At 40.1% G+C, this 26,669-nt stretch overlaps 1 protein-coding gene across 3 annotated transcripts in view; it reads right to left on the bottom strand.

The window, feature by feature from the left end:
• The window catches only part of Large1 (LARGE xylosyl- and glucuronyltransferase 1), a 510,741-nt gene that overhangs the window by 41,542 nt on the left and 442,530 nt on the right, over positions 1-26,669 (bottom strand). For all 3 annotated transcript variants that reach the window (XM_041663357.1, XM_041663358.1, XM_041663359.1), the window contains 2 exons: positions 25,203-25,358; positions 12,429-12,592 (listed from right to left, as the gene is read on the bottom strand). In XM_041663357.1, coding sequence (XP_041519291.1) covers positions 12,429-12,592; positions 25,203-25,358 — 320 coding nt within the window. The remainder of the gene's footprint in view (positions 1-12,428; positions 12,593-25,202; positions 25,359-26,669) is intronic.

The raw sequence follows: 26,669 nt of genomic DNA on the forward strand, positions 1-26,669 counted from the left end.
AGAGCAATCAGGGTTCCCTGACCTGTGGGAAGCCCAAGGACTGCCCACCTCTATCCAGGTCTCATAAGGTGAGCATCCAAACTGCCTAGGCTCCCACAAAGCCAGTACGTGCAGTAGGATCAAAAACCCACTGCAATTGTTCTTGAATTCTCAGTATTCCTCATTGTCCGCTATGTTCAGCTAGTCCGGATTTATCCCATGCTTTTTCAGACCTAGGCCAGCTGGCCTTGGTGAGATCCCAATAGAACATCCCCATTGTCTTAGTGTGTGGGTGCACCCCTCGTGGTCCTGAGTTCCTTGCTCGTGCTCCGTCTCCTTCTGCTCCTGATTTGGACCTTGAGATTTCTGTCCGGTGCTCCCATGTGGGTCTCTGTCTCTGTCTCCTTTCATCGCCTGATGAAGGTTAATATTCATGAGGATGCCTATGTGTTTGTCTTTGGATTCACCTTCTTATTTAGCTTCTCTAGGAACATGAATTATAAGCTCAATGTCCTTTATTTATGGCTAGAAACCAAATATGAGTGAGTACATCCCATGTTCCTCTTTTTGGGTCTGGCTTACCTCACTCAGGATAGTGTTTTCTATTTCCATCCATTTGTATGCAAAATTCAAGAAGACATTGACAGATTTTTATATGTTGAACCATTTCTGCATCTCTGGGATGAAGCCAACTTGATTGTGGTGGATGATGGTTATGATGTGTTCGTGGATTCGATTTGCCAGTATTTTATTTAGTATTTTTGCATCAGTGTTCATGAGTGAGATTGGTCTTTAATTCTCTTTCATAGTCTTTCTGTGGTTTGGGTAGCAGGGTAATTGTAGCCTCATAAAAAAAGTTTAGCAATGTTCCTTCTGCTTCTATTTTGTGGAATAATTTGAGGAGTATTGGTATTAGTTCTTCTTTGGAAGTCTTGTAGGATTCTGAGCTGAAACCATCTGGTCCTGGGCTTTTTTTTTTTTGGTTGGGAGACTTTTGATAACTGTTTCTATTTCTTCAGCAGTTATAGGTCTATTTAATTTGCTTATCTGGTCTTGATTTAACTTTGGTAAGTTACATTTATTAGAAAAGTTGTCCATTTCCTTTAAGTTTTTCAATTTTGTGGAGCACAGGCTTTTGAAATATGACTTGATTCTCTGTATTTCCTCCGTGTCTGTTGTTATGCTCCTGTTTTCATTTCTGATTTTGTTAATTTGGATATTCTTTCTGCCTTTTGGTTAGTTTGGATAAAGGTTTGTCTATGTTGTTGATTTTCTAGAGGAACCAACTCTTTATCTCATTGATTCTTTGTATTGTTATCTTTGTTTCTATTTTATTGATTTCAGCTCTCAATTTGATTATTTCCTGCTGTCTAGTTCTCTTAGGTGAGTTTGCTTCTTTTGGTTTTAAAGTTTTCAAATGTTCTGTTAACTCACTAGTGTGAAATTTTTCCAGCTTCTTTATGTAGGCATTTACTGCTATAAACATTCTTCTTAACACTGCTTTCATTGTGTCCCATAAATTTGGGTATGTTGTGTGGTCATTTTCATTGAATTTTAGGGAGTCTTTAATTTCTTCCTTTATTTCTTCCTTGACCCACTGATGATTCAGGTGAGCATTGTTTAATTTCCATGTTTTGTGGGCTTTCTGGAATTAGTATAGGTGTTGACTTCTAATTTTAAACCATGGTGATCTGACAAGGTACATTTGTTATTCCATTTTTTTTTTATTTGTTGAGGTTTGTTTTGTTAGCGAATATGTGGTCAATTTTTGAGAAGGTTCCATGAGGTGCTGAGAAGAACACATATTCTTTTATGTTTGGATGGAATGTTCTATAAATGTCCATTAAATCCATTTGAGTCATAACATCTGTTAGTTCTCTTATTTCTCTGTTCATTTTTTGTCTGACTGACCTGTCCTCAAGGAACATACCTAAACATAATAAAGGCAATATACAGCAAGCGAACAATAACATCAAACTAAATGGAGAGAAACTCAAAGAGATCCCACTGAAATCAAGAACAAAGACTAGGTAGTCCACTCCCTCCATATCTATTCAATATAGGCCTTGAGGTTCTAGCTAGAGGAATAAGACAACAAAAGGTCAAGGGTATGCAAATAGGAAAAGAAGCCAAATTCTCACTATTTGCTGATGATATGATAGTTTACACAAGCTATGTAAACTTCCAAAAAATTCTACCAAAAAACTTCTACAACTCATATACACTTTCAGTAATGTAGAAAGGTACAAGACAAATTAAAAAAAATCAGTAGCCCCCCTTTACACAGATGATAAATGGGCTAAGAGAGAAATCAGAGAAATATCACCCTTGACAACAGCATAAAATATCACAAAGTAACTCTAACCAAACAAGTGGAAGACCTGTATAAAAAAAAAAAACTTTAAGCCTTTGAAGAAAGAAATTGAAGAAGACATCAGAAAGTGGAAAGCTCTCCCATGATCTTGGGTAGGTAGAATTAATACAGTAAAATGGCAGTCTTACCAAAAGCAATGCCTATCAAATTCTAATAAAGTTCTTCAAAGACATTGAAAGAATAGTACACAACTTTATATTGAAAAGCAAAAATCCAGGAGAGCCAAAACAATCCTGCACAATAAAGACATCACAATTCCTGACTTTAAACTCTACTACAGAGGTACAGTACTGAAAACAGCCTAGTATTGGCATAAAAATAGACAGGAGAACCAATGGATTCAAATCAAAGACCCAGATATTAATCCACACATCTATGAACACCTGATTTTTTTTACAAAGAAGGAAAAAATATATAGTGGAAAAAAGAAAGCATATTTAACAACTGATGCTGGATGTTAACATGTACAAGAATGAAAATAGATCCATATCTATCACTGTGTACAAAACTCGAGTCTAAATGGATCAAAGACCTCAATAAAAAGCCAATCACACTGAACCTCAAAGAAGGGAAAGTAGGAAGTACACTTGAATGCATTGGCATAGGAGAACACTTCTTAATATAACCCCAGTAGCACAGACACTTAGAGAAAAACTTAATAAGTGGGAACTCCTGAAACTGAGAAGATTCTGTAAAGCAAAGGACACAGTTAACAATACAAAATGGCAGTCTACTGAATGGGAAACGATCTTCTCCAACTCCACATCAGACAGAGGACTGATCTCCAAAATATACAAAGAAATCAAGAAATTGGTCATCAAAAGAAGAAAGAATCCAATAACATAAAATGAGGTAAAGACCTAAACAGAGAACTTTCAACAGAGGAACATAAAATGGCTGAAAGACACTTAAGGAAATGCTCAACATCCTTAGCTATCAGAGAAATGCAAATCAAAACAACTCTGAAATTCCATTTTACACCTGCAAGAATGGCCAAGATCAAAAACACTGATGCCAACTTATGCTGAAGAAGATGTGAGGTAAACAGAACACTCCTCCATTACTGGTGGGAGTGAAAACTGGTTTGCAAACTGGTTTGGATATCAATATGGTGATTTCTCAGAAAATTAGGAAACAACCTTTCTCAAGACTCAGCAATACAACTTTTGGGTATATACCCAAAGGATTCTCAATTGTACCAGAGGGACACGTGCTCAACTATGTTCATAGCAGCATTGTTTGTCATAGCTAGAATCTGTAAACAACCTAAGTGACCCTGAGTGTAGAATGCATAAGGAAAATGTGGTACATTTACATACTGGAGTACTACACAGCAGAAAAAAAAATGACACCTTGAAATTTCAGGGCAAATGGATGAATCTAGAAAACATCCTATTGAAAGAGTAATATCACAAGTGGCTTTTAGACATAAAGCAAAAAAAAAGGCTATAATTTACAATCCTAGAGAACCTAGGCAACAACTAGGACCCTAAGAGAGACAAACATGGATCTAATCTACATGGGAAGTAGAAAAAGACAAGATCTCCTGAGTAAATTGGGAGCATGGGGACCATGGAAGAAGGTGGAGGGGGAAGATAGAGAAAAGGAGGGGAGCAGAGAAAAATCTATAGCTCAATAAAATCTATAAAAAAATAAAAACTAGAATGTTGTCAGTCTGGGGACACTGCTAAAGTTGTAAACATTTGTGCATTCCTAATGTGACTGTGCCATTTTTATGATGAAAGAGTCAAGTTTTAGAGAGTATTTGCCTAAAACAGGACGAGCCAGCCCAGAAGATGGCTCTAGACACTCGATGAAGCTCTGCCTTTCTGTTCTAAGTTTTCCCCAATTCACCACAGTGCCCATAACTGCTTTCTGCTGGAGAGAACAAAGGGCTCAGGACTGGAATACTCTGATACTTGTCATAGTATCAGATTTGATCTCTGAGTTATAGGTGCAGTACAGGTGGTCAAATGTTGATGGCATTTTGATGTCAGTGTGTATATATGTTCATTGGGAATAAGAACACCTGTGGTTGATTACAAAAGCCACTTAACTCTCTCTATCTATACTTAATATTGGCACTCTCTTACAGGACTCAGGCCTGGTTGTGTGACTTGTTTTGGTTCATGGGACATTAAGAAAATTGATGTTAGAAGCATCAAAATTTGTTAAGGCACTTGGATTTGAGCTTCAACACTCTTGAAATCCTGTGACACCCCACTTCCTCATTTTGTGACTAAAAATATATTATCTGGCTTGATAATGAGCCCATGGCCTTTAGCAGACATTCTTAGATAGCAGCAGACACCTGTAGGGACCCATAGACCCTGAGAACAAACGGCTGATCATGGAATAGTGAGCTCATCATGATGGTCAGCTGAAACTGCTACGATTTGGACTAGTTTATTAAGTAGCAAAAACATGTGATTGGATTTTCTGAGATAATGGTAGGAAGTGCATGGTATAAAGCTGGATGTTCAGCAGGTACTCAGTCTCTGACAGCTATAATTTCCTCATTTCTGCTTTTTTAAGCAAGCCTTATCTAACAATTTTATCAGTGTTCCTGGGTTGCTAGACAGACAAGGCTCCTCCACTTCAGGGGTGCATGTACCAATAGTGGAGAATACAATAAACAAAACAAATGGAGATGAGTTCAGATGGAACAATGCACTTGGGATGTAAGGAACAGGAACACAGAAGATTCAAGGAAGAGAGACTCAGTGCAGGCCAGGTAAAACTCATGACCTAAAGCTATTCTGCTTCTGCAAAACCTGTATGTACAAATCCTAACTCCAATAGTGATAACATGAGATTAAGGGTGCTTTGGGAAATAATTATGTCAGAAGGGTGCATCTTTTGTGACTAGGGTTAATACCATTATAAGAGAGAATCCAAAAACTCCCCCTTGAGTAGTCCTCACTCATACTTGGGCATAATTTAGTAACTTAATTCTTGTAACTCTTCTTTGGAAAGCCCACACCCATGCACTTATTATTCCTTCTAAGAATCTGTCTTTCTTATAATCCTCATATACAAATCTATTTTAAAATATCTTTATTAAGCAACTACTATGGTTTGTAAAGGTCCTAGAAATTCTCTTGCTCCTTATACCAACATCCTATCAATGAACATGGCTTGAAAGTATTATCCCACTTCACACTGGGAGGCTGAAAGGGGCCAAGTACCTGACTCAAATTCACACGTCTCAGAAGTGACACAGCTGGGCTCAGTGCAGGTCTTTCTTTCCCTCTTATTATCGCTAAATGCCTACTACCATGTCCTAGTTAGCATCAGTGATCAATTTGAGAATGTGTAGAGTCATCAGCAGGATTCTCAACTGAGGAATTGCCCAGATCAGATTGGTCTGCGTTCATGTCTATGAGGTATTATCTTGGTTGATGATTGATGTGGGATGGCCCAGCTGACTGTGGGTGGTACCATATCTACAAAGGCGATCCTGGGCTGTATAAGAAAGCTAGATGAGTGTGACAGTAAGGAACAAGTAGTATTTATTCATGATTTCTGCTTTTAAGTTCCTGCCCTTACCACCTTAATGATGAATTGTGACTTGAAACATAAACCAAATAAATCTTTTCCCTTCCTAAGTTACTGCTGATAAGACTATTATATCACAGCAACAGAAAATCAAACACATACAGAATTTTCCAGAAGGGCATTCAGATCTAGACAATGGTTCCTGGTTGACAAATGTTACAAGAGTTTCCACAGATTTATTCAACACTAATCAGAACTCTGAATGGCAAGAATTTTAACCCTATTTCATAGAAAAAAAACCAGAATTCTAAGATATTGAGTGAAATACTAAAACTATCAGCAGAGGATTGAGGGAGGAGATGAGACTTGATATAGAGCTCTTTGATCTGAAGCTTAGTGCCTTCTACACAGAACACACTAATGTTTTAATAAATTCTGATCACTCATGCTGCATTCAGTTCAGAAGCTTTTGAATATACATCAGTACAAAGAACTGGGCCTGCATATTCTCATGAGCATTATAACCTTAATAATTCATCATTCCCAGGTAACAGATAAGGAAACTGGGGTTTAGAAAGGCAAGATGGCTTCTGCAGAAAGTTAAGTTGAAGGTCTGAGCTATTGATTACACACAGTATCTGCCTCCTAGGACCAGGTGTTGTGCATAGCTACACCACAAGTATGTGTGTAAGCCAGAGGTCATTGTTTAGTGTCTTCCTCCACATTTCTCTCACCTCATTTTTTGAGAAAGGCACCCATTTCCATTAATTACACTCAGTGTCATTCCCAGACAGCCATGACATAGAAGTTTCCACCCATTCCATGCTTCCCTGATGGTGCTCTGTGGGCCTCTGCATTTCGAGGTTCCTGCTCCTTCATGTTTGCACATTTTGCATCCACTCATGATTAATAACAGTCTTTAAGGAACACTCATTGCATGCCTGGAACAGTGACTCACATCATTCTTGATCAATCCCAAGGCATCTTCATTTCCAGATGGGAAAGTCAGGTAGCCCAACAGACAGTGCTTTTGAAATGAGGCAGGTAAGGTGTTGTGTGATATTTTGATTGTGTTCTGACAAATAAAGCTTGCTTGGGGTCAGAGGGTGGAGCTAGCCACTAGCTGAACATAGAGGTTTGGAGGACTGTAGTAGAGGATACAGGAAGTGGTAAGGCAGTGCTGAAAGAAGAGCTTGGCCCTTTTAGAAGGAGGAACAGAAAAGGTAGGAAGCTCCTGGTTCCCTAATCTTTCAGGTTCTTATCACAATATTTGATTCCTTCGTTTTTACTGATTAAGATTATTTAGATAAATACATCATTTGTTGCCCAACTTTTGGAGCACAAATTCACAAAATAGTTGCCTATGGCTTTGAAGCCACCAGCACCCACTGCAGCTGCACATAGGAGCTCCACGTGCTGGAGTCACCATGCTCCTTCCCACCCCTCAGGCCCTCTGAGTATGGAATTTTCCTATTGCAGCCTCTCTAGAGCAATCTCCACAAGCCCCAAACTCCACAGGTCCTTGGCATCCAAATGCTACTGTGGTTAGGCCCTCACCACTGGGCAGCTTTGCCTTCGAACAGCACTGTGCTTTCACTTCCTCCCAGTCACACATGCTTTCACACATTCCCTCCATGTCCACCATTCAGATGGCTAGATCTTTGGCCCCTTTTCCCTTCGTATTGTGGACTTTCCCTGGACGCCCTTCTCAGGCTGTTGATGCTTGATCAGTGCAGCTGTTCTCAGCCAGGTTGTGCACTATTTGTGTTCTCCACCTGGACATACTATGCAGCAATAGAGAGCCTTACACTTCACTGTCATCCTAAGCAAATTTGGTTAAACAATTTGGAATTCTTAAAGGGGAAAATTAGTTTTAAAAAGATAAGAGTTTTTTCACCATTAAAAATGGGAAACACTATTATATTGGAGGAAGTTAGGTCTATGTAGGATTGCACAATAAATGGTTTAAAAAATGGAACTGAATCAGGGGATAATTAACTTTGCTGGGATCTACATAATGTCAATTATAAACATTATCTGTTTGATAATTCTTGTTTTATCCACAAAAGAGTTGGTTTATATGAGCACCAAGAAACAGGCCTTAGAAAAATTACTGAGGAAAATAATGCAATTTTGATTGATACATTACAAGCTTTAGAAAAACTTCCTAAAACAGATAGAGATATTGAGACAAAGGCAGAAGAATTAAAAGGAGAACCAACCTCACCATTATATTGGAAACAGCCCAAAATTATCAAAAAACCAACTTTAATTTCTCTAGTCTCCCTACAGGAACAACTACCAAGTAACAGGTATCCCCAAGGCTATGTAAGAGCTGACTAGATTCCTGTGGAAATGTTAGATTTGAGGAGATTTAAGGAGGAAATAGGTTTGTAAGGTATGCATTCACTTTTTGTGAGGGAGATGTCAAATTATGGTCAACTAATAACAGAATTGTCCATCTGGAAAGACATTATTAGAGCAGTATTGGAACATGGTCCTCAATTACAGTGGAGGACCAGGTGGTAAGATGAAACCATTGAATAATGAAGTAGAGCGAGAGATATGGAAATTTCCCATGGCCAATTTCATGGAGAGGGCAATTATTCTGATGTTCAAAGACAGTCTATATATGATTATCACACCTTGGCTCTAAGCCATGCAGCAACTTTAAATGCTTGGAACAGAGTTAAAGAAGTCGGAAAGAGAATTGAGCCATTTTCTAAAATTATACAGTATCCAAAAGAAACCTTCATTGATTTTTTTTTTTTTACAAAGATTGACTTCAGTTGCAAATAGAATGATATCTGGTGGCAGAAAAGCCACCAGATATGGGACAGAAGAAAAACCAAAATTAACAAGTATTCTATTGTCACTAATTTCATAGTACTTTGGCTTTATTTATATTTTAAACTTTTTGTCATGATATTAATGGTCATATAGAGTACAACCTGATTTTAGAAAAAGGCTTCATCTAGCATCCTGTTCATAATTTCTGATTTAAATCTCTACCAGGAAACTAGAAATTAAGTTTTTCACTCTGGATGTACATAACAAATTTTAGTAATTTAATTTCTTTGAGATATGCTGCATATAACCTTTAAGTGAATCATGACCATGTCTACCTAATACAGACCTTTGAAGTCTCCAAAGGAGTATGAGGCCTTACAATGATGATTCCACCTGGATTGTGGTAACACCACTAAGCTGACAAACACCACCCAAAGATCAGCTCTGGACTATAAAATGCTCAGGACAATTTCAGCCTCACAGACTGCTTTAGCCAGGACTTGAGAGAAGCCCTGCACTTTCCCACTACACAGGAGACTGGAAAACAAATGATACAGCTAGCTCTCCCAGGACTTTGCAATTATTCCACTATTTTTCAAGTTCCCGTAAAGATGCTGCCATATCCAGACAGCAGAAAGTAATTTTAAGAACACGACACTCACATCCTCAATAGGTGGGGTGGCCAGGTTTTGGTCATTTGGTGGGTTATGAATATTTACCATCAATTAGGTGGTTTTGTTACAAGTTTTTATTGGTAATTATCAGGAAAAAGTTGAACAAAAGATATTAGATTCATGGATCTCATTCTAAAAAAGAAAAGGAGGGCTATAGATATTATAAGATAAAATATAGATTATTGAATCTAAAAGTCAAAAAAGCATACTACTCTTACATATTTTACAATGGTATAGCTATAGGTTTTTGTACAATAATACAAATCTGAAGCTATCTTTGTTATACGATATATGCTTCTACTCTTATTAAAGTCATGTTTATATATTGATAGAAACTTAAGGTTGTCTTGTTTAGAAAATATTGTACATAGATTTCTACTCTTGTTCAGTGTATTGTACCTATACAGCTCATTGAACAATGTAATTAAATTTCTGATCCTCAAAATTTATTATTACAAAGTATTTAGGATAATAAAGAAATGCAGGTTAGTAGTTAGTCACCTATTATGATCAAGCTTGTACTCAGGTTAGGTATATTTTCGAGGTCAAATAGAGATATTTTCTATAAACAGGTGGTCTTCCAAACCTTGGAAATCTACAAAATATGGCACTTAACATATTTTAATAACATAAGGTTCTTTTTTTAAGACAATGAGACATGTCTGTTCCTGGGAGCACCAATCTACTTCAGAAAAGATGATAGGCATCAAAGAAAATCCAAATGGAGTTTACTTTCTATGTGGTAAAAGTTAGCCACTGGCAAGAAACTGCCCTTGCCTCAACTGCTGACAGTATGCTGTCCAAATTGGACAATCAGGGAACAAAAGAAAGTGACTGCCGAACTCTGCCAAGAAAAGGTGGGAAAATCCTTCAAAAATCCTGCTTCACAGAAATTTCTGTCATATATACCTGTAGGCCAGGTATGGATGCCCCAAGGTTGCAGAAGAACCTTCGGTGAATGTCCAGGCAGTCAGCTGTTTCTGTCCTTTCTTAGTTTGCTTTGCACTTCCTGTTTACCCAGGTAATATTATATCCTTCTCAGGTCTCTGATGGAGTTAAGAACAGATAGCTATGGTTATTTTCCTTGTCAGTTCAGAAAAGAAACTCACAAAAAAGTGTAAAGTGTAAAAAAAAGGTTGAGAGACATAAAAGGTTCTTTTGGGCTGTTACTATAAGTTAGGATAGAAAGTGAATTAAGTACAACAGTTTGGCCTCACCAAGATAAAATGGAGTATTTTCTCTGAATTTGTCACATGCTATGGATTAGACACTGTTAATGTAATTATTGCCTATATATATTTGTATATAGTTATTGTACATATTGTATATTATTTTTCCATTAGTTAAAACCTTTGTTTTTTATTTATATAAAAAGGGGCAAATGAGTGATAATTTGATTGTGTGCTAGCAAATAAAGTTTGCTTGGAGTCAGAGGGCAGAGCTAGCTAGGTTTGGAGGACTGAGCGAGAGAAGACAGGACATGGCAAGGCAGGGCTGAGAGAGGAGCCCTTGTCCTTTTTGGGCAGAGGAACAAAGACATAGGAAGCTACTGGTAGCTGCTACTGATTCTCTGATCTTTCAGGTTCTTACCCCAATATTTGACTCCTAATTTTGTATTGATTAACATTAATTAGATTAACATCTCAGTTTGCACAAAGTGTACCAGATAAGGGCAGCCACTGAGGAGTGTGTAACTTAAAGATGAGAGTCAGCTATGTCAAATGGCTGGGGAGAGGAAATCTGCTTATCTCTAGGACAGTGACCTCAGGGCTTAAAATCCATTCATCTCCTGTAGTCAGTGAGGTTTGTAAAAATATAAGTAACAGCTGGAGAGATGAACGACTTAGCAATTAAGAGTATGTATTACTTTTGCAAAGACCTGAGTTTGTTTCCCATTGGCCATATCAGGCAGTTCACAACCATCTGTAACTCAGCTAAAGGTGATCCGTGAACACTGTCCATAGCTAACATTATTTGTATAGCTATGCTTTTCTTCTGTCCAATTGTTGTGCAAACCATCACCCTTCCAACCATAGACCGTTTGGACTTGCTAGTTCATCTGTCTGTGTCTAGCTTTCCTCATTACCTTCTACATCTCTACAGATATGTCTCTTAGGAAGATTTTGCCTAATGGCATAATCTAAAGAAGATCCTCAAACAGACTGACATTATCTATCCCAGTCCCTTCAAAGACCTTATTGCCACTATAATATTACTAAATTATTTATGGATATCTATCTATACTCCTGATCCTGGTTCACACACTCCAAACTTAAAACAACACCAAAACAAAGATTCTGTCTTAATTGGTTTGCTATGGATCCTGGGTATGAATTTGTCTCAAAAGCTCTCATTGTGACTCAGTTATCCCTTGTCATGGTTAAGAACCTGCCTATCAGACTGTAATTGAGAAAGGGCCACCATAACAGCAGTGCCACTGGGAAATGCCCAGTGAAGGACTTTATATCAGGACACAAATGAAGAAGAGAAATGAGCCATGTTTTGCTGGGTCCACATTGGCAGTTTGAATAAGAACGGTGCCCACATTCTCATATATTTAAATGATTAGTCACCAGGGAGTGGCACTTGTGTTAGAAAGACTAGGGGGTGTGGCGTTGGTGAAGGAAGTATGTTGCTGGGTAAGGTCTTTGAGGTTTAAAAAGTTCATGCCAAGCCCAGTATTTCTCTCACTCTGTCTTCTTTCCAGCAGATCAGGATGCAAGTTCTCAGTCCCATGCCTACATTCCTGCCATCATGATATTCATGATTAATCCTCTGAAACTGTAAGTAAGCCCTCAATTAAATACTTTCTTTTGAAGTAGTATCTTTAATAATGGTGTCTCTTCACAGCAGCAACAGAGCAGTAACTAAGCTCCAGTGTGTAGCCTCTTCAGCAGGGCTTTACTCCTAATGAACGAATTCTTATTATTATCCTCAAGCAACACTGATAACAAAAAGAGGAAACCCCTCTTGTGCAGCACGAGGAAGATGATTTAGATTTAACACAACTTGATATTCTAAGCCTGGGAGACCATCGCCCATCTTCCATTGTTCCATGGGGTAAAGATCATCAGTTATGGGGACTGTGTGGTGGGTGACATCATTGATCGTACCTGTCCATGGAGAGCTGAGCTACCAGGGTAACATCTGTATTGTCAGCAGCAGGCTCGAACTCATAGTGCAGGAAGTACAGGTGGGTTCGGTGAACAGTGAAGCGTTCTCGCCGGAATTCATAACACAAGTCATCCTCATCCAGCTCTGACAGCTGCTTCTGAAGCTGCAAAGGAAGAAAAAGGTTTGGAGATAGGAGGAAAGGCACCAAGTGACCCAGGAGCCTGTCTGCAGTTGTCTGTCCTTCCTGTGTTAGTACTTTAACAGAAAGGACTCCTATTTTATCTCCTGAGCCATTACTCTAACTTCAAAGGGTGATCAGAAAGGCAGGCACCTTCTCCATATGAGAGATGAGCCCCCTTGTGGCCAAGAGAGACAGTGATGCTCACTGACAAATAGAGCCCAGACAAAATTCTCACAAATAAAACAGAGGGTTTTCTGGGGCAAGTCAGTCAAATGGTGATCTAGTTTCAACTAACCCAAAGAAGATACTTCCAGATGAGGAAATCCCAAATGTAAAAGCTTCTGAGTGACCTGATGCTTTGTCTTCCTGGAACTACATACTTTAATCTTTGGGTCAGGTATAGGAGAGAAGAATCAAGCAAATGCATTAATGACACAAAACTCTGTCCATTTAGTATTTTAAATTTAATTTAATCAGGACAACCTCTTTCTCTTTTACTTTTTCTAATGAAAATCTGGCTTCATTAGTAGAATATTATCTTTAGTTCTACTCCTTTCTCCTAGCTCACCTAACACGCTAACAAGTGTGTGTGCGTGCATGCGCTCACATGTGGAAGACAGCCTCAGAAGCAATTAACCTGGAGTTTTGAGGTCGGGTCTCTCACTGGGATGTGGTGTTTGCTGATTTTGCTAGGCAGGTCAACAAGTAAGCTACTGGCCTGTTTCTGACTCCTTAGCACTGGCATTAAAAGTGTATGTCACACACCTGGCTTTTTACATGGCTACTGAATAAACTCATCATGCTTGTATTGTAAGCACCCTTAGGATAAATCATGTAACAACTCTTTCTGTCCCACCAGCTCCCAAATAATGACAGAGACTAATTATTAATTATGAAAGTGTGGACTTAGCTTAGGCTTGTCTGTCTAGCTCTTATAATTTAAATTTACCTGCTTTTATTATACTATGTTGTACCATGTGGCTCTTTTACCTTTCTTTCATTCTATATATACAGCTCCCTCCATGTCTCATTGGTGTCTTCTCTGTGCCTTGATTATCTCTGACATTCTCTCTCTCTTCCACACTGTAATTGAACAGTTTCCAGTTCAGAAAAGAAACATTTGCAAACTCCTTGAAGGAATATGTTTGGCTTTGTCTCCCCTTGGTTTTGCTTGGTGGCTTTAATATACTGAAAAAGGCACATGATTTCTGCTTTTGTGGAGGGAAGGGAAAAGTATGTATGGATGTTTGTATGTGAGCTTTCAAGACTCACATCTTCCTTTGATGAGTTTTCAACCAAGTATCTTAATTTATGTGGCAAGATTATTGCTGACAACACAATGAAATGTATGGGGTGTTTACTTCTCTTTACATGGACCAATGGAAAAGAACTTATCAAGTTAATGGCTCTAGGAAATACTTTCTAAATCACCCATAGAATGAATTCTAAAGGCAAGAGCTATACCCCATTCAAATTAGAACCCCTAAACCCAGGACACCCCAAGCACCTTAAAAGCTATATAAGCCTTTGTTGGTATCAATTACTTCATGCTAAGAAAGGGAGTGACCATCAAGGAAAATGAGTCCAGAACTACCAAGGTGTAGCTTGCTCTAGCAGAGTGGGCTGGGATGCAGTTCTAGAGCACCTATGTTCTCTTTTATGAAATTCACGGTATCAGTGGTGTGTGATTCATACAAACCCAAGTTCACATATAACCATCAGTGTGATGGTCACCTAGGAGGTGTTACTGTCTGGATACCACACAGATATGCTAAGACAGATAGATCTGCCTGTGAGACTTCAGGGTACCCAGATGCCAGCTACATGTTCGTAGTACCTTTACTACCACCACCATGGGATGCACCTAACACAGCTGCTCGGTGCTGGGTGTTGGGTGCCAAGTTAATGTTTCGGGGTGCACTGTCTCACATTTTAAATCCCTTAGCACACATCTCTTTTTCAAAGGAGAAAACCTAGGCCCTCCCCCTTCGAAAGTCCAGCCAGGAACACTTCACACTACACAATTACTTCTTCCACAGAAGATAGGAGCTTCAAATGGAATGGCAGAAAACATAACATGCCTTAACAAAGCATGCCATTAAAAAAAGAGAAAATTGTATATATAGTAAGGTCCCAACAAAAACAAACAAAAAAGGAAATCCACTAAAACTCAGTTGAGGAAAACATTATAAGGTTAACAAAAATTTTGCTGTGAGTGATGGATTCAAAGATAAATTTTATTGCTTCTATACATCTTCCTGTAGTTAGCAAATTCTCTGCAATTTTCCCAAATGAGCTAATGCATGCAGGAGTGCTTTGTAAAGTGAAAAGTGTTGCATGGACTTAAACAATGAATGTGATTGCATTACTTACTTTTTCAAAATCTAATGTTGGGTGGCTTATTGCTGTATGTTTGGCTGATGTTGTCTCAAGAGGAAAATACCAGTTGCTTCAATGCAGTGTTTTCTTCACCCAGTGACTGGGCAATGTCCCCAGAGAGAAACTGGGCTGAAGGGAATGTTTTCATTAACAGGCCTGAAGGCTACTGCACCCTGTTTTCTAGCCACAGAAGAAAATAGGACTCCCGCCAAGTGAGTAAAAGAAACAAAAGATGTATTTTTTCTAAGATAAAATACATTTCCTAAATTGTTTCTTGGGGCAACCAACTGAGGCACAGGCAAAATTTGACTCAAGAAAATGGTCCTTTAAGCAGTTTGCACTTCTGTTCTGCCTTTCTATCCTGAAAGACAATGGTCTAGACTGGCTTTGAGCTGCCTGAAATGATGGCTGGACATGCCTGAAGGTTTAGCCGAAGTGTGTTCCCAGCTCTGGAGAAAGGGACTTCTGTTTACAGCAGGGTGAAGAAACAGTGACATTATGGAGATATATGAAAACCAGAACCAGATAACACCAACCCTCATTTTCTATGTGATCTATGTGAAAATTCATTTCAACAATAGAACAAAGAGATTGGGCTTCACAAAGCATCTTTGGAAAATCAGTAGGTTACTTGGAGTAGGTCTGGCAGGTTCTCCCATTTAATCCTCAAACCAGTCCCACATGTTAGGGTGCCTCTCAGTCCTACGTTTTTGATGAAGGCTTTACAATCTGGAAGGTTCAGCCAAGTATTCAAGGTTGTATGATCAGTGAACACAGCAGCAGGTACTGAACCTAAGGACTTTTTGCTGAGCTTTTGTGGTCACCATGTCATTATCATGTAATGAGGTTTTTTGTTTTTTCCTAGCTCTAATTATTCAGTTAGATGGTTCTGTGGCTATGCAACAGTGACGTTCCTCTGGTAGCTGCCTCAGCAGAATTAATTTGGTTTCCTCTTTCGGGCATTCTAAATTCTAAGGAAAAGTCACATCAAGGGTTGGGCTTGAAGGTACAATGGGTAAGGGAGAGGACTTCAAGTTTGAGGTAAGCCTGGGCTACATAGTGAGACAATGTTGCAAGGGGGAAAAAGTAAAAGTGGGCTTAAATAATGAAGCTGTTAACTGCTAAGAAATGCTTTAAGTTCACACATCAGAAGATCTGGTGCTTTCAGCTAATACTAGAATAGCCTTACTTTTTAACTCTGTGCATTATCTTATACAAAAGATATGGATTGTTATGGTGCTTACACTGCAGCAAGTATGCAACAATGAAATCTCAACAATATGGTTGACTAAACAGATTTGCATAATGACAGCCTATCTATGTGGCCATCTCTAAATACATGCACATGAGCAACACTAAAATAAATGTGGGCTTAGAATGTTGTGTATGTAACACACATATAAACTATTAAAATTACAGAAGAGGTCATGAAACTGAGAATGAGAAGGACAGGGGAAAGGGGGGGAATAAGAATGGAAATGATAATTATACTGTGTAGGGTAAAAGGGCCAAGGAAAGAACACCCTAACCCTGACATGATGCAAGACTAGGGCCCAGGGAAGAACACACTGCCCCTAGCTTGAACCCAAGTAAAAAACTAAGGAAAAAAACAAAAACAAAAAAACAAAAGTAAAACCACCAATCCCTAAGCTTCAAGATCAGGCCAGAAAATCCCACCAATCCCTGAGCTTGCCCCAAGATACGGATATATATAATCCTTCAATCTTCTCAAGAAAGTCTATATATACTCTGTCTTCTGCTAAGTTCTCTGCTGATTCTCACCCAAGCAGAAGCAGCCAGCCTCCTGGGTTTTTCCCTCCCAATAATCTCTTGTGTAAAGTTTGTTGTGTGGTATGACTTTGTGGCATTGCTTAGCTCCCGACACATGCACTTTAGAGCTTAATACTTGCACTGGAGAATGCGCTGACCCTGCCACCAGAGCAGAGCTGTAACATTTGCATTGGTGAAGCTTTTCCCTAAGAGCTGTAACACTTACATACTGTACTCTTGTTTAAGATAATATATATATATATATATATATATATATATATATATACACACATACACACACACACACAATATCAATAAACCCCAAAATAAGTTAGAGGAAGCAATATATTTGTAACTACTTCTAGGAGGTCAGGGTCAAGGGACACAGACACATGCCCTGAATGAAGACTATCTGCTCTCTATAAAAAGCCCTTCTGTGTTGGAAAGTTCCTCAGGTAGAATTTTGAGGGGGTATCTTCCTTTATCTTCCCAGGGTCAACCCTGAAATAACTAGATTTCATCTCCACCAACTCCTATCTCCTGAGTATTGGCTTTTAAGTGGCGAGCAGATGTACTTAGATCTAGTAGACAGCTGTGGAAGACAGTGCATACATTATTTAAAGTAGCAGGGACATTATTTGCTCACCAGTCTCCACACTGGATTTTTCTGGACACACAGCTGGGCTGTATTTCTAGCTTCTGACATTTGGGCAGATAGGCTTGTAGGGCTACCACTTTTGAGTCTCACTTAGACACAAATATCATGTTCTTTTCTTGGCTGAAAGCTAGAATCAAAGAGTACCCCAGAGAAATCCAGGGCTTCATGGAAGGCAGAGACAAGACAGGAAGTGGTTTGCTCCCGAACCTGGAGAAGAGTCACATGCCAATTACGAAAACTCACTTGAATTTTTCAGTGCAGGATGTTGAAGCATGCTATAGTAGTTGGTATTGCCTTACAAGGCACACCCTGCCTAACAAGAAAGTAATCACGAAAAAGTCCAATGGACAAAGAAGGAATCTCAGAGGCCACTTGAGAATTCTTTCATTCTGATACCTTAGAACAACAGATAAAATGTTGATGGGTAAGCTAACAATAAGAATATTGCTCATGCTTCCAAATTACTTTGTCTTTAAATGGAATTCATATCCACTATTTGTTTTCTCTTGATACTTGTATGAGGTGGTAAGGAGATGTCCTGATGCTCTCAGATTAAAGAGGAGGAAATGAGGAGGGCTTAGTGGATAGCTCAGTGAGTAAAGCATTTATTTACCACACAAGCACATGGGCCTGAGTCCTACATCAAAGCTACAAACAATGGTGCCCATCTGTAACCTCAGTGCTGAGGGACAAGAGAGGTTGCTCCCTCCCACTCCAGGTCCAGTGAGAGATTCTGTTCCAAAAAATGAAGGTGGAAAATAACAGAGAAGGATATCCACAGTGTATCACTGGCCTACACAAGGACACACACACTCACAAACACACGCACACACACATAGTGGGGGGTGTTGCCAAAGAGATTTTCTCAGATGGCTTGGGGCACCATACTCATCTCCTGAAATCTCATCCAAGGCTCTTCTTCCTTATGGCTTCTAAAAAGAAGTCAAGTTTTATTGGACCACAGAGACAGGGAGAGAAATATCACTAGCTCACTATAATCTGCTGTGTGTATTAGTCAATAAGTTTCAGGTACCCTGAACATTTTTACACAGAAGACCAAACTGGAAAAACCACTTTCAGTCTTTCATGGAAGAGGCCACATTCAAGTGTGTTCAGTGAAGGTTCAGAAGGGTTCTATCTGCAGGCCCTGATTAGACTTGGAGAAGGCAGAAAAGGAAAGACATGGCCTCCTCTTTCCCAGATACTAGCATTAGCTTCTCTATCACACACAATTAACAGTCTCTTATTTAATATCAATCTCTACTCTAGAAATGAACCTAAGGCCTTTGTTTCTGTATTTCAATGGATCATGTAGTCTAGAAGGAAAGGCAAAAAAGCAAGCCAGCAATTTCTATTTTGGTTGTGGTGCTGGGATTGGAATCCAGAATCTCCTAGGTGCTAGGAAGGATTCTGTCACTCTGCTTCCCAGCTTGAAAGTACTGTGATCATAAGTACAACTTGATTTGGGGGGACAGCTGCTGGTGCCACATTATTATAAGCTACCAAAATGCCTCTCTTAGTTTCTTTGCTGTTTTATTCTAAAATGCTCTGAAAAAAAGCCACTTAAGGGATAAAAGATTGACTTTAGTTTACACTTCCAAGTTACAATTTATCATGGTGAGGAAGTCAAATTACCAGGAGCTTGAAGCAGCTGGTCATATGTACATAGTCAAAAGAAAGCAATGAATCCATGAAGCACACAGTTCAGGATCCTCTGTTGTGGGAATAGCACCACCCAGAGAGGGTGAGTCTTCTTATATCAGAGCAAGATAATCTCCCCAGGCATGTTGAAAGGTCCATCTATCTCCCAAGTAACTCTTGATTTTGTCAAGTTGACAGTACTGGCCATTGTACTACCCGAACTTATTTTATCTTTTGAAGTCTATCAAGTTCACATCCTTGGTTCCATTGTACAGGGAGTTACAGAAAATTTATACAAGTCATGTTAAATCCCACATATTTTTCATGAGGTAATCTTATAAGAAGATAGAGAATTACATAGGTATATGGGCATGACCACAGAAGTCAGAGTGTCAGGGGAAGTAGACCTAAAAAGCCAGCTACAAAGGTCAATCCTGTATCTAGGTATCTGCACACAGAATCTCCTGATCCTAGGCTCCTCTTCTTTTCATCTCCTCCCCTGATCTACCTATCCACACTGTGATTTTTAAGGATTTGAAGATTAATGTGTTCATAGAGGGTCACAGATGGCTTTGCTCAGCCCATCTCTAGGGCCCCAGAATTGTCCATGTTGGGCTAGTTGTAGCTGTGTGGTTGAAAAGCTGGTGGCATGCTGCTGACCCATGAGTACAGTAATACATTCTGATTTCCCTCTGAGGTCTCTCTGGGGGTACAGATGCTTTCACACAAGGCATCTGCTCCTTGGCAGTGCTCAACAGAACTATGTAATAAAGTTTTTTATAGAATTTTTTGTATGTGTCTTAGTTTTAACTTTTAAGTGAGCTGTGGTGATGCTACTGTCTCTTCCTCCTAGTGAGCTTAGTATCAGGGAACACAGCTTCAGAGATGGCCAGTCTATCACCTTCACAGCATAAGGGACCTGAACTTGTAAGCCTTCTTCATTTCAGAGATGATGAGACGTGAGACCTCAGAGAGGTTGGATGGAAAGGTGTCTCACATAAGCATTTCCTTCCTAACACACATAAGAACTTTCCCAGAGTGGTTGGTACACTGATCACCTTAACTTTTAACCTTCTAAACATGGCCTTCATGGATTAAACTGGATGACTGTTTTACAGGTGAGAAAACAGAAAACTGGACTACACTCAGAGTCACAGGTCTTGTCCAGGGCTAGATTTCTTCATCTAGCAAATGTACGTTTTAGGCAAACAACTGTTACAGTTCTTACAGTTAATAAGATTAAGAAACGGATGGCAGGCAGTCTGTTCGTGTGTGCAAATATTCTGATAGAGAAAGAGGAAAGCTGACATCATGAATTGAGGCTGGGAAAATGGAGTGGGGAATGTGCTTGCTACATTGAGAAAGTAGCACCTTTTTTCTACTGAAGAGAGCTCACCCTCCAAGGCTCAGTACTCCATAATCTTGCTCCATCTTGTATTTGTTTACCCAACGTAAAGATATTCTTGGTATTTCACTTTCTCATGCCCTTTCCCATCAATTAGACAACTGCGTCAGACTGTAAGGCTGAGCAGCCACTAATGGGATGAGACCCAGACACTACCTTTGCTACAACTAAAACTTAGTGAACTTTCTGCTTTGGTGTGCTTGTTAGCCTGGTTTTGATCATGATGCACCTCTCATACTGCAAAAAGAAAAGGCCTTGCCAAATTTATTTTGCTTTGTGTTCTCTTTGTGTATCCTAAAATTATTTCTTCCCACACAATGTAAGACTGAGGACCTAAATTCAAATCTTCAGTTCTACATAAAAAGGGTCAGGCATGATTACATACGTCTTTAACTCTAGTATAAGAAGGTGGAGGCAGGTGGATCCCTGAAGTATGGGCCAGGCACTGATGCCAATTGGTGAGCACCAGGCTCAATGACAGCCTGTCTCAAAAGATAAATTGGGAGCAACAGTGAAGGACACACTGCACAAATACACACAGACACACAGATAGACACACACACAGATGTCATGACTATATTGATGGAGGAAGGTCATTGGCTAATAAAGGAACTGCCCTGGCCCATTTTATTGGTTAGAAGATAGGTGGGAGGAGAAAACAGAACAGGATACTGGGAGGAAGAGGAAGTGAGCTCAGAGACTCCACAGCTCTCTCGGGAGCAGACGCCTCAGAGAGAGACGCCATGCCCCGCTCCCGGGATGAAGCTCCGACCCAGGATGGACATAGGCTAGAATCTTCCCGGTAAGCGCACCTCGGGGTGCTACACACAGATGATTAGAATGGGCTAAATTAATATGTGAGAATTAGCCTAGAAGAGAATGGGCCAAGCAGTGATTAAAAGAATACAGTGTCCGTGTAATTATTTCGGGGCATAAGCTAGCCGGGCAGGCAGCTGGGGTGTTGGGGACGCAGCCCCGCTGCCGCCCTTATTACTTCACTATATCAATCAGTACAAGTGCTATGAATAAATGGAAGAGGGGTCATGCTAAGGAAGAGTGGTGATTGGGGGACACTTTTAACAGTTGAAGGAATAGTGACTGATACAAATGAGAGCTTCATATCAGCTCTTGGTCTGCCGCCACCCTGTTCTGTGATTTTAACTCTCTAAGCCTCCATTTCCTTCTCTAAAAATGCAACCAGTAACAAATACCTTATAGGGTTTGCAAAGTAAGAAATACTACGAGAAACAAGAGGGGCTTTTATCATTGTCATGTCATGTCTAAACCTGCAGCTGCACTGGGATATCACCATTCTGCTTTGGGGCTTTAGAGTTAGTTAGACAGGTTACAGGGGCCTGCTGCCTTCGTGGGTGCTTTCTTACCTGTCCTTACAATCTACAAATCATTTCAACTGAGCTCTCCATTCCTGCTGCTCCTGATGAAGTTCAATACCATTATCACTTCTTTACCTGGACTGGAACACAGTCTCTGAGTGACTTTGCTGTGTCAGTCTTTTCTTTTTTATTCTGTTCTCTGCATTGACTTCTCTCAAATGTAAATGTGAGAATGCCTATAAAATCAACAGGCTTTAGCCAAAACTCCCAACCCAGCCAAAGCCTTTGTGCTACTGTCAAACAGAAGCCACCATCATACTGCTTTCTGCCTCTGCTTCTGCCTCTTCACTTACCTGCCTTATCTTTTACCTGATGCTTTATTCTTGCTAATTCTTTACTACATTCATTCTGTATCTTTCATGTGCCTAGTTCTGTTATAGGAGTGGATTTGAGAGGAGAACGGTTCAAAGTCTCCAGCCTAGAAGCTTTATATTTGAGGATGAAAACAAAACAGGAAAGAAACAGTCTATGTCATTGCATATAGTAACATATGCTATGATGGAAAGAAAATAAGACAGATCACAGAATTTTACTTAAGGGGTTACTCTGGGCCACCGTTAAATGAGAACATTTAAACATGCCAGGCAGAGACAAGGTATTCTAGGTGGTGGGAAAGCACACAGATAGAGGACCAATGGGGAAGTGCAGCTGGTACATGGCACTTGGGAGAGACTGGGGTGCTGAGTGCTTAGACCTGGAAAGCCTGGATTCTCTGCTTCACCAGGGGTTGTTAAGTGGCAGCTTGCATATAGCTTAACCCTGAGAACACAGGGGTGCAGGTGATGGGTAGACAGTCACAGAGGAGATATGATGGAGAACAGAGTTTACACTGGGCATTTGGGACAAAATTCCAAGCAGGCACTCAACCATCATTGCTGAGAATAAACTCTGATTTTAGCAAAGAGAAAAGCTGAGGAAAATGGGGTGAATAGAAACAGTGCTTCTCAGAGCCCAAGAGATTCGAGTGCTTTCTGACTTCCCTTCTCTGTTGCCAGCAGAGAACTGTAGATCCTGAGGAGTCTAGGAGGATACAGGGAAAAGCATGAGTAAGTAGCAAGTTCACTGGGGTTCAGAGGTGGTATTAGCATGTGATCACTTACTCCATAAAAGTCAGGAAGGTCTTCCTACCTTCCACAGGGAGTCTAAAAGACTTCTCAGGACACCTAAGGCAGCTATAAAAGCCTTGCCAGTCTCAGAGGAAAATTCTAGTTTGAGTTACTCTTACTTAATTTATTATTATTATTTTTTTTTTAAAAAAAAACCTTTGTCAGCTCACATGTCCATCTATCTGGTCATTAGCTGCTATGTCTTCTTCTCTGTCCCACCCACTAGTCCCTACCCTGTTCTCCAAACCAGTCTTGTGTCTGTGGCACCAGATACATCATCTGCCTGGAATGTATCTGTATCTCCCTTATTTGACTACAGCTGAGTTTCTTGTCAGTTAGGTTTCAGTGTCAATTTTACCTCCTCATCTCCAATTTGCTGCTCCCCAAACAGAGAATCTGCCTGGCTTTTCACTAGTCATTGCTATGTATCACTGGTTATTAGCTAATAAATTTTCCTCACAGCTTGGGTGGTTGGGTGGTTGGTTATCAATGAGCTCGCTGTGTTTTCCTGCTATGAGACACAAACTCTGAGGGAGGCACTACTGTCCCTTCCTTCTTCCCTTCCACTGTCTGTCTTCACAGATTCATTCACTTATTTTCATTTTAAGTTTTTAAGTATTTGCCTGCATATATGTATGTATGCCACATGCCTACATTGGCATAGAAGCCATAAGGGGGCATCAGATCCCTTGAAATTGGAGTTATAGATGATGACGAGCTGCCGTGTGAGTGCGGGAATGGCATCCTTTCCTGGTGCAGTCACTATACTTTACCACGAGCCATATACTCAGTCCCCCTTTCATCTGTCTCAGTGCTCAGAATGAGAAGAACACTCTCTGTAAGTGCTTCTATACTGAATGACTGAAACAATTTCTTCTGTGTCCGATACTGAGGACCTTGGGAAAGCTAGAAAAAGATCCGTGTATTTTGTTAGAATCTAATACACAGCAGATGCTGAGCATATATGTAATTTCTTGCCCATTTTGCAATAGAAGTATTAGAGATACAGAGACACAGGGTATCTTGTTTGAGGTCACATAGGTAGAAATGAGAAGTTTGAACAAATATTCCAGAAAAGAAGCTGTACTTGCAGACCGATTGAGTGAGGAGAGTGTTAGGACTTTGGAGAGCCTGGAATGTTGCATGCCTTTGAGGCTAATTACCTTGGGCTAGTTCTAACTCTCCAGGACAGCCATTCCTTGTCTACCTCTGTGAACTAACATCTTGTGACTAATAGATTAAAACCTTTTACAATACTAGCTTCCACTATCCCAAAAGATAAGAGAGCATCTTCCTATAGAAAAGCTTCCCCCATCTTGCTGTACCTGCTTCCCTGATGTACCCACTGATGTATTTTAAACTTGTCTTGATTTATGATTATTTTTGTCTTGTGAATTTATAAAACTTCATAAAACTGCTTCCACATTGGAACACGGATTTTGGGGTGACTCAAATTTGTGTTCCTAGGCTATGGAACTAAAATTGGCTCAAGAAACTTTTTTTCTCTTTAAGATGAGACCTGTGTTTTTTGTGTCAACAAAGGTAATGGTTAGAGTTAAAATCAATTCATCTTGATTCTATGTTTCTGTTGCCTTTGGCTACCATGCTCTTTTTCTATATCCTTAAGAGTTCAGTGTTAGTCACAGCTGGCATCATTGCTTGCTGTTACCATGGGCAATTTGTTTAATTTTTCTACTTGAACTTTTTCAATAGTAAAAGAAGAACTAAACAAAGAAAAATGAGTTACTACATATGAAAGAATAGGAAATAACAATAACAACAACAACAACAACAAAAGCACCCAATATCTTCAGCTATTCCTGTAACTCTTCACTTAACACTTTCCTTGCCCAAACCAACTGGAAAAAAGCCAGTACCTGTTGATGTCTCCCTCTGTGTCACCCTAGGCTCCAGTCAATGAATTCTGTGCCTTCACCACCACAAGCCTGGGAATTTCCTGGCCATGAAGCAGACAATGAAAATCTGATAGCTTGATCTGCCTGAAAACTCATTCTGACCCATTCAACTGAGCTAATGTCTCCTATCAAGTCCAAATTGATCCACAGGAAGTGACCAGATGATCTGACCACTGTTCCATTGAGCTATGGATTGATTCTATGGCAAGTAAAGGGTCTTGGTCCTCAGTGTATAGTCCTGAGCTGATCCAAATCCCAACAAGGACCCAAAACAGACAATGGAGAATGCGGCCAATCTCTCCCACTATCTGTTGAACACTCACATTTTCACTGTTGACAGCAGTTTCGCTGGGGCAGCCAAAGAGCTCCCTCCGCAGGAGGTTGCCATCATACTCAAGAAAGGTCAGGTAGAGGTTACGGAAGAATTCCACGTGTTTGTTCTTCACACGGAGCTTCTTGGGGGAGTTCCAGTGGATAACCTGAAGGGCAGCAAAGAGGCTGTCAGATTGAGAGGGCCACACAACACAGCTCTCTATGGCTTTGGACTAGAAGAGCTGTGATCTGTACGTCTGCAGGTCATTCACTCACCTATTGGTTCTAAATGTTGAGAGGAGTGGTAGGGAACCAGTGCTGGTGAAGGATCAAATCTTGCCTCTGTTCTAAGCTGTTGTTTAATCACGGGAAAGTTCCCTTATTTTCTGTGTCACAGGAGCATACACGGTTCCTGTGTGTAGAGACTGGGACTCTTCAACCAAAAACTGTTGGGTGATGCAGACAGTTCAGGACACCTGATACCTGAGGAGGGGAAGGCATAGCTCTTCCCTGGAGGTTCCTGGTACTGAGAACATCATGTGGCTCTTCCACTACCAATGGTATTTCCATGGTCCCTGCTTCTCTGTCCAGAACAGCTGCCTGACATTGCTGACCTCAAGGGTGTGAGTTTGAATTCTCTCCATATCTTTTCTCTCTCTGTTCTTTAAGCACCACACTGTTAATTGCCCCCTACAATTTCTGATTTATGTTTCATTTAGGGGCCAAGTCTATACTTTATGTCTGGTTACTAGTTCTAAACATTGAATTCCCTGTTTAAATAATTGTTGAGATCTCAGTCTTCAGCCAAGACTGAGTGACAACCTCATAGAACTACCATGAAAAGTAAACACATTAGCATGCAAATCTGGCATTGGGTAAGAACTCACAAAGATGTTGTTTCCCTTAGCATCTGTAGATGTCCTAAGGAACATGACCCTGGGAGCTGTCCATAGACTATACATAGCCCCCCAATAGGGAGGTAGAAGGCACAGTGCAGGAAAAAGCATTGGAGATAGCTCTGAAATACTCTATAGAAGCATGATAGAAGATGCCTGTTTTGGAGCTCAGAGGAGAGAAACATGGTTCCCAGGAGACATGAGCTAAAGTGAGACATGTGAGGAAGATCACGCTGAAGCATAGTGTGGGGCATAGAAGATCCAGTTTTGTAGTAGGAGGTTTCTGTCCCACCCTGTCCAGCAATAAACACACAGAAACCATATTATTTGCAATACTGTTTGGCCAAAAGCTTAAGTGTATTTCTGGTTAACTCTTAACTCAAATTAATCCATCTCCATTAATCTGTGTATCGCCATGAAGCTGTGACTTACTGGGTAAAGTTCCAGCATGTGTCTCTGGCAGGGCTACATGGCTTCTCCCTGACTTTGCCTCCTTTTCCCCAGCATTCAGTTTAGTTTTCCCTGCCTAGCTAAGTTCTGCCTTGCTATAGGCCAAGACAGTTTTGTTTAGTCATTAACCAA

The sequence above is a fragment of the Microtus oregoni genome, unplaced genomic scaffold, assembly GCF_018167655.1.
Source record: "Microtus oregoni isolate MIOR12 unplaced genomic scaffold, Mior012 000014F_ref0000157, whole genome shotgun sequence".
Taxonomy (NCBI): domain Eukaryota; kingdom Metazoa; phylum Chordata; class Mammalia; order Rodentia; family Cricetidae; genus Microtus; species Microtus oregoni.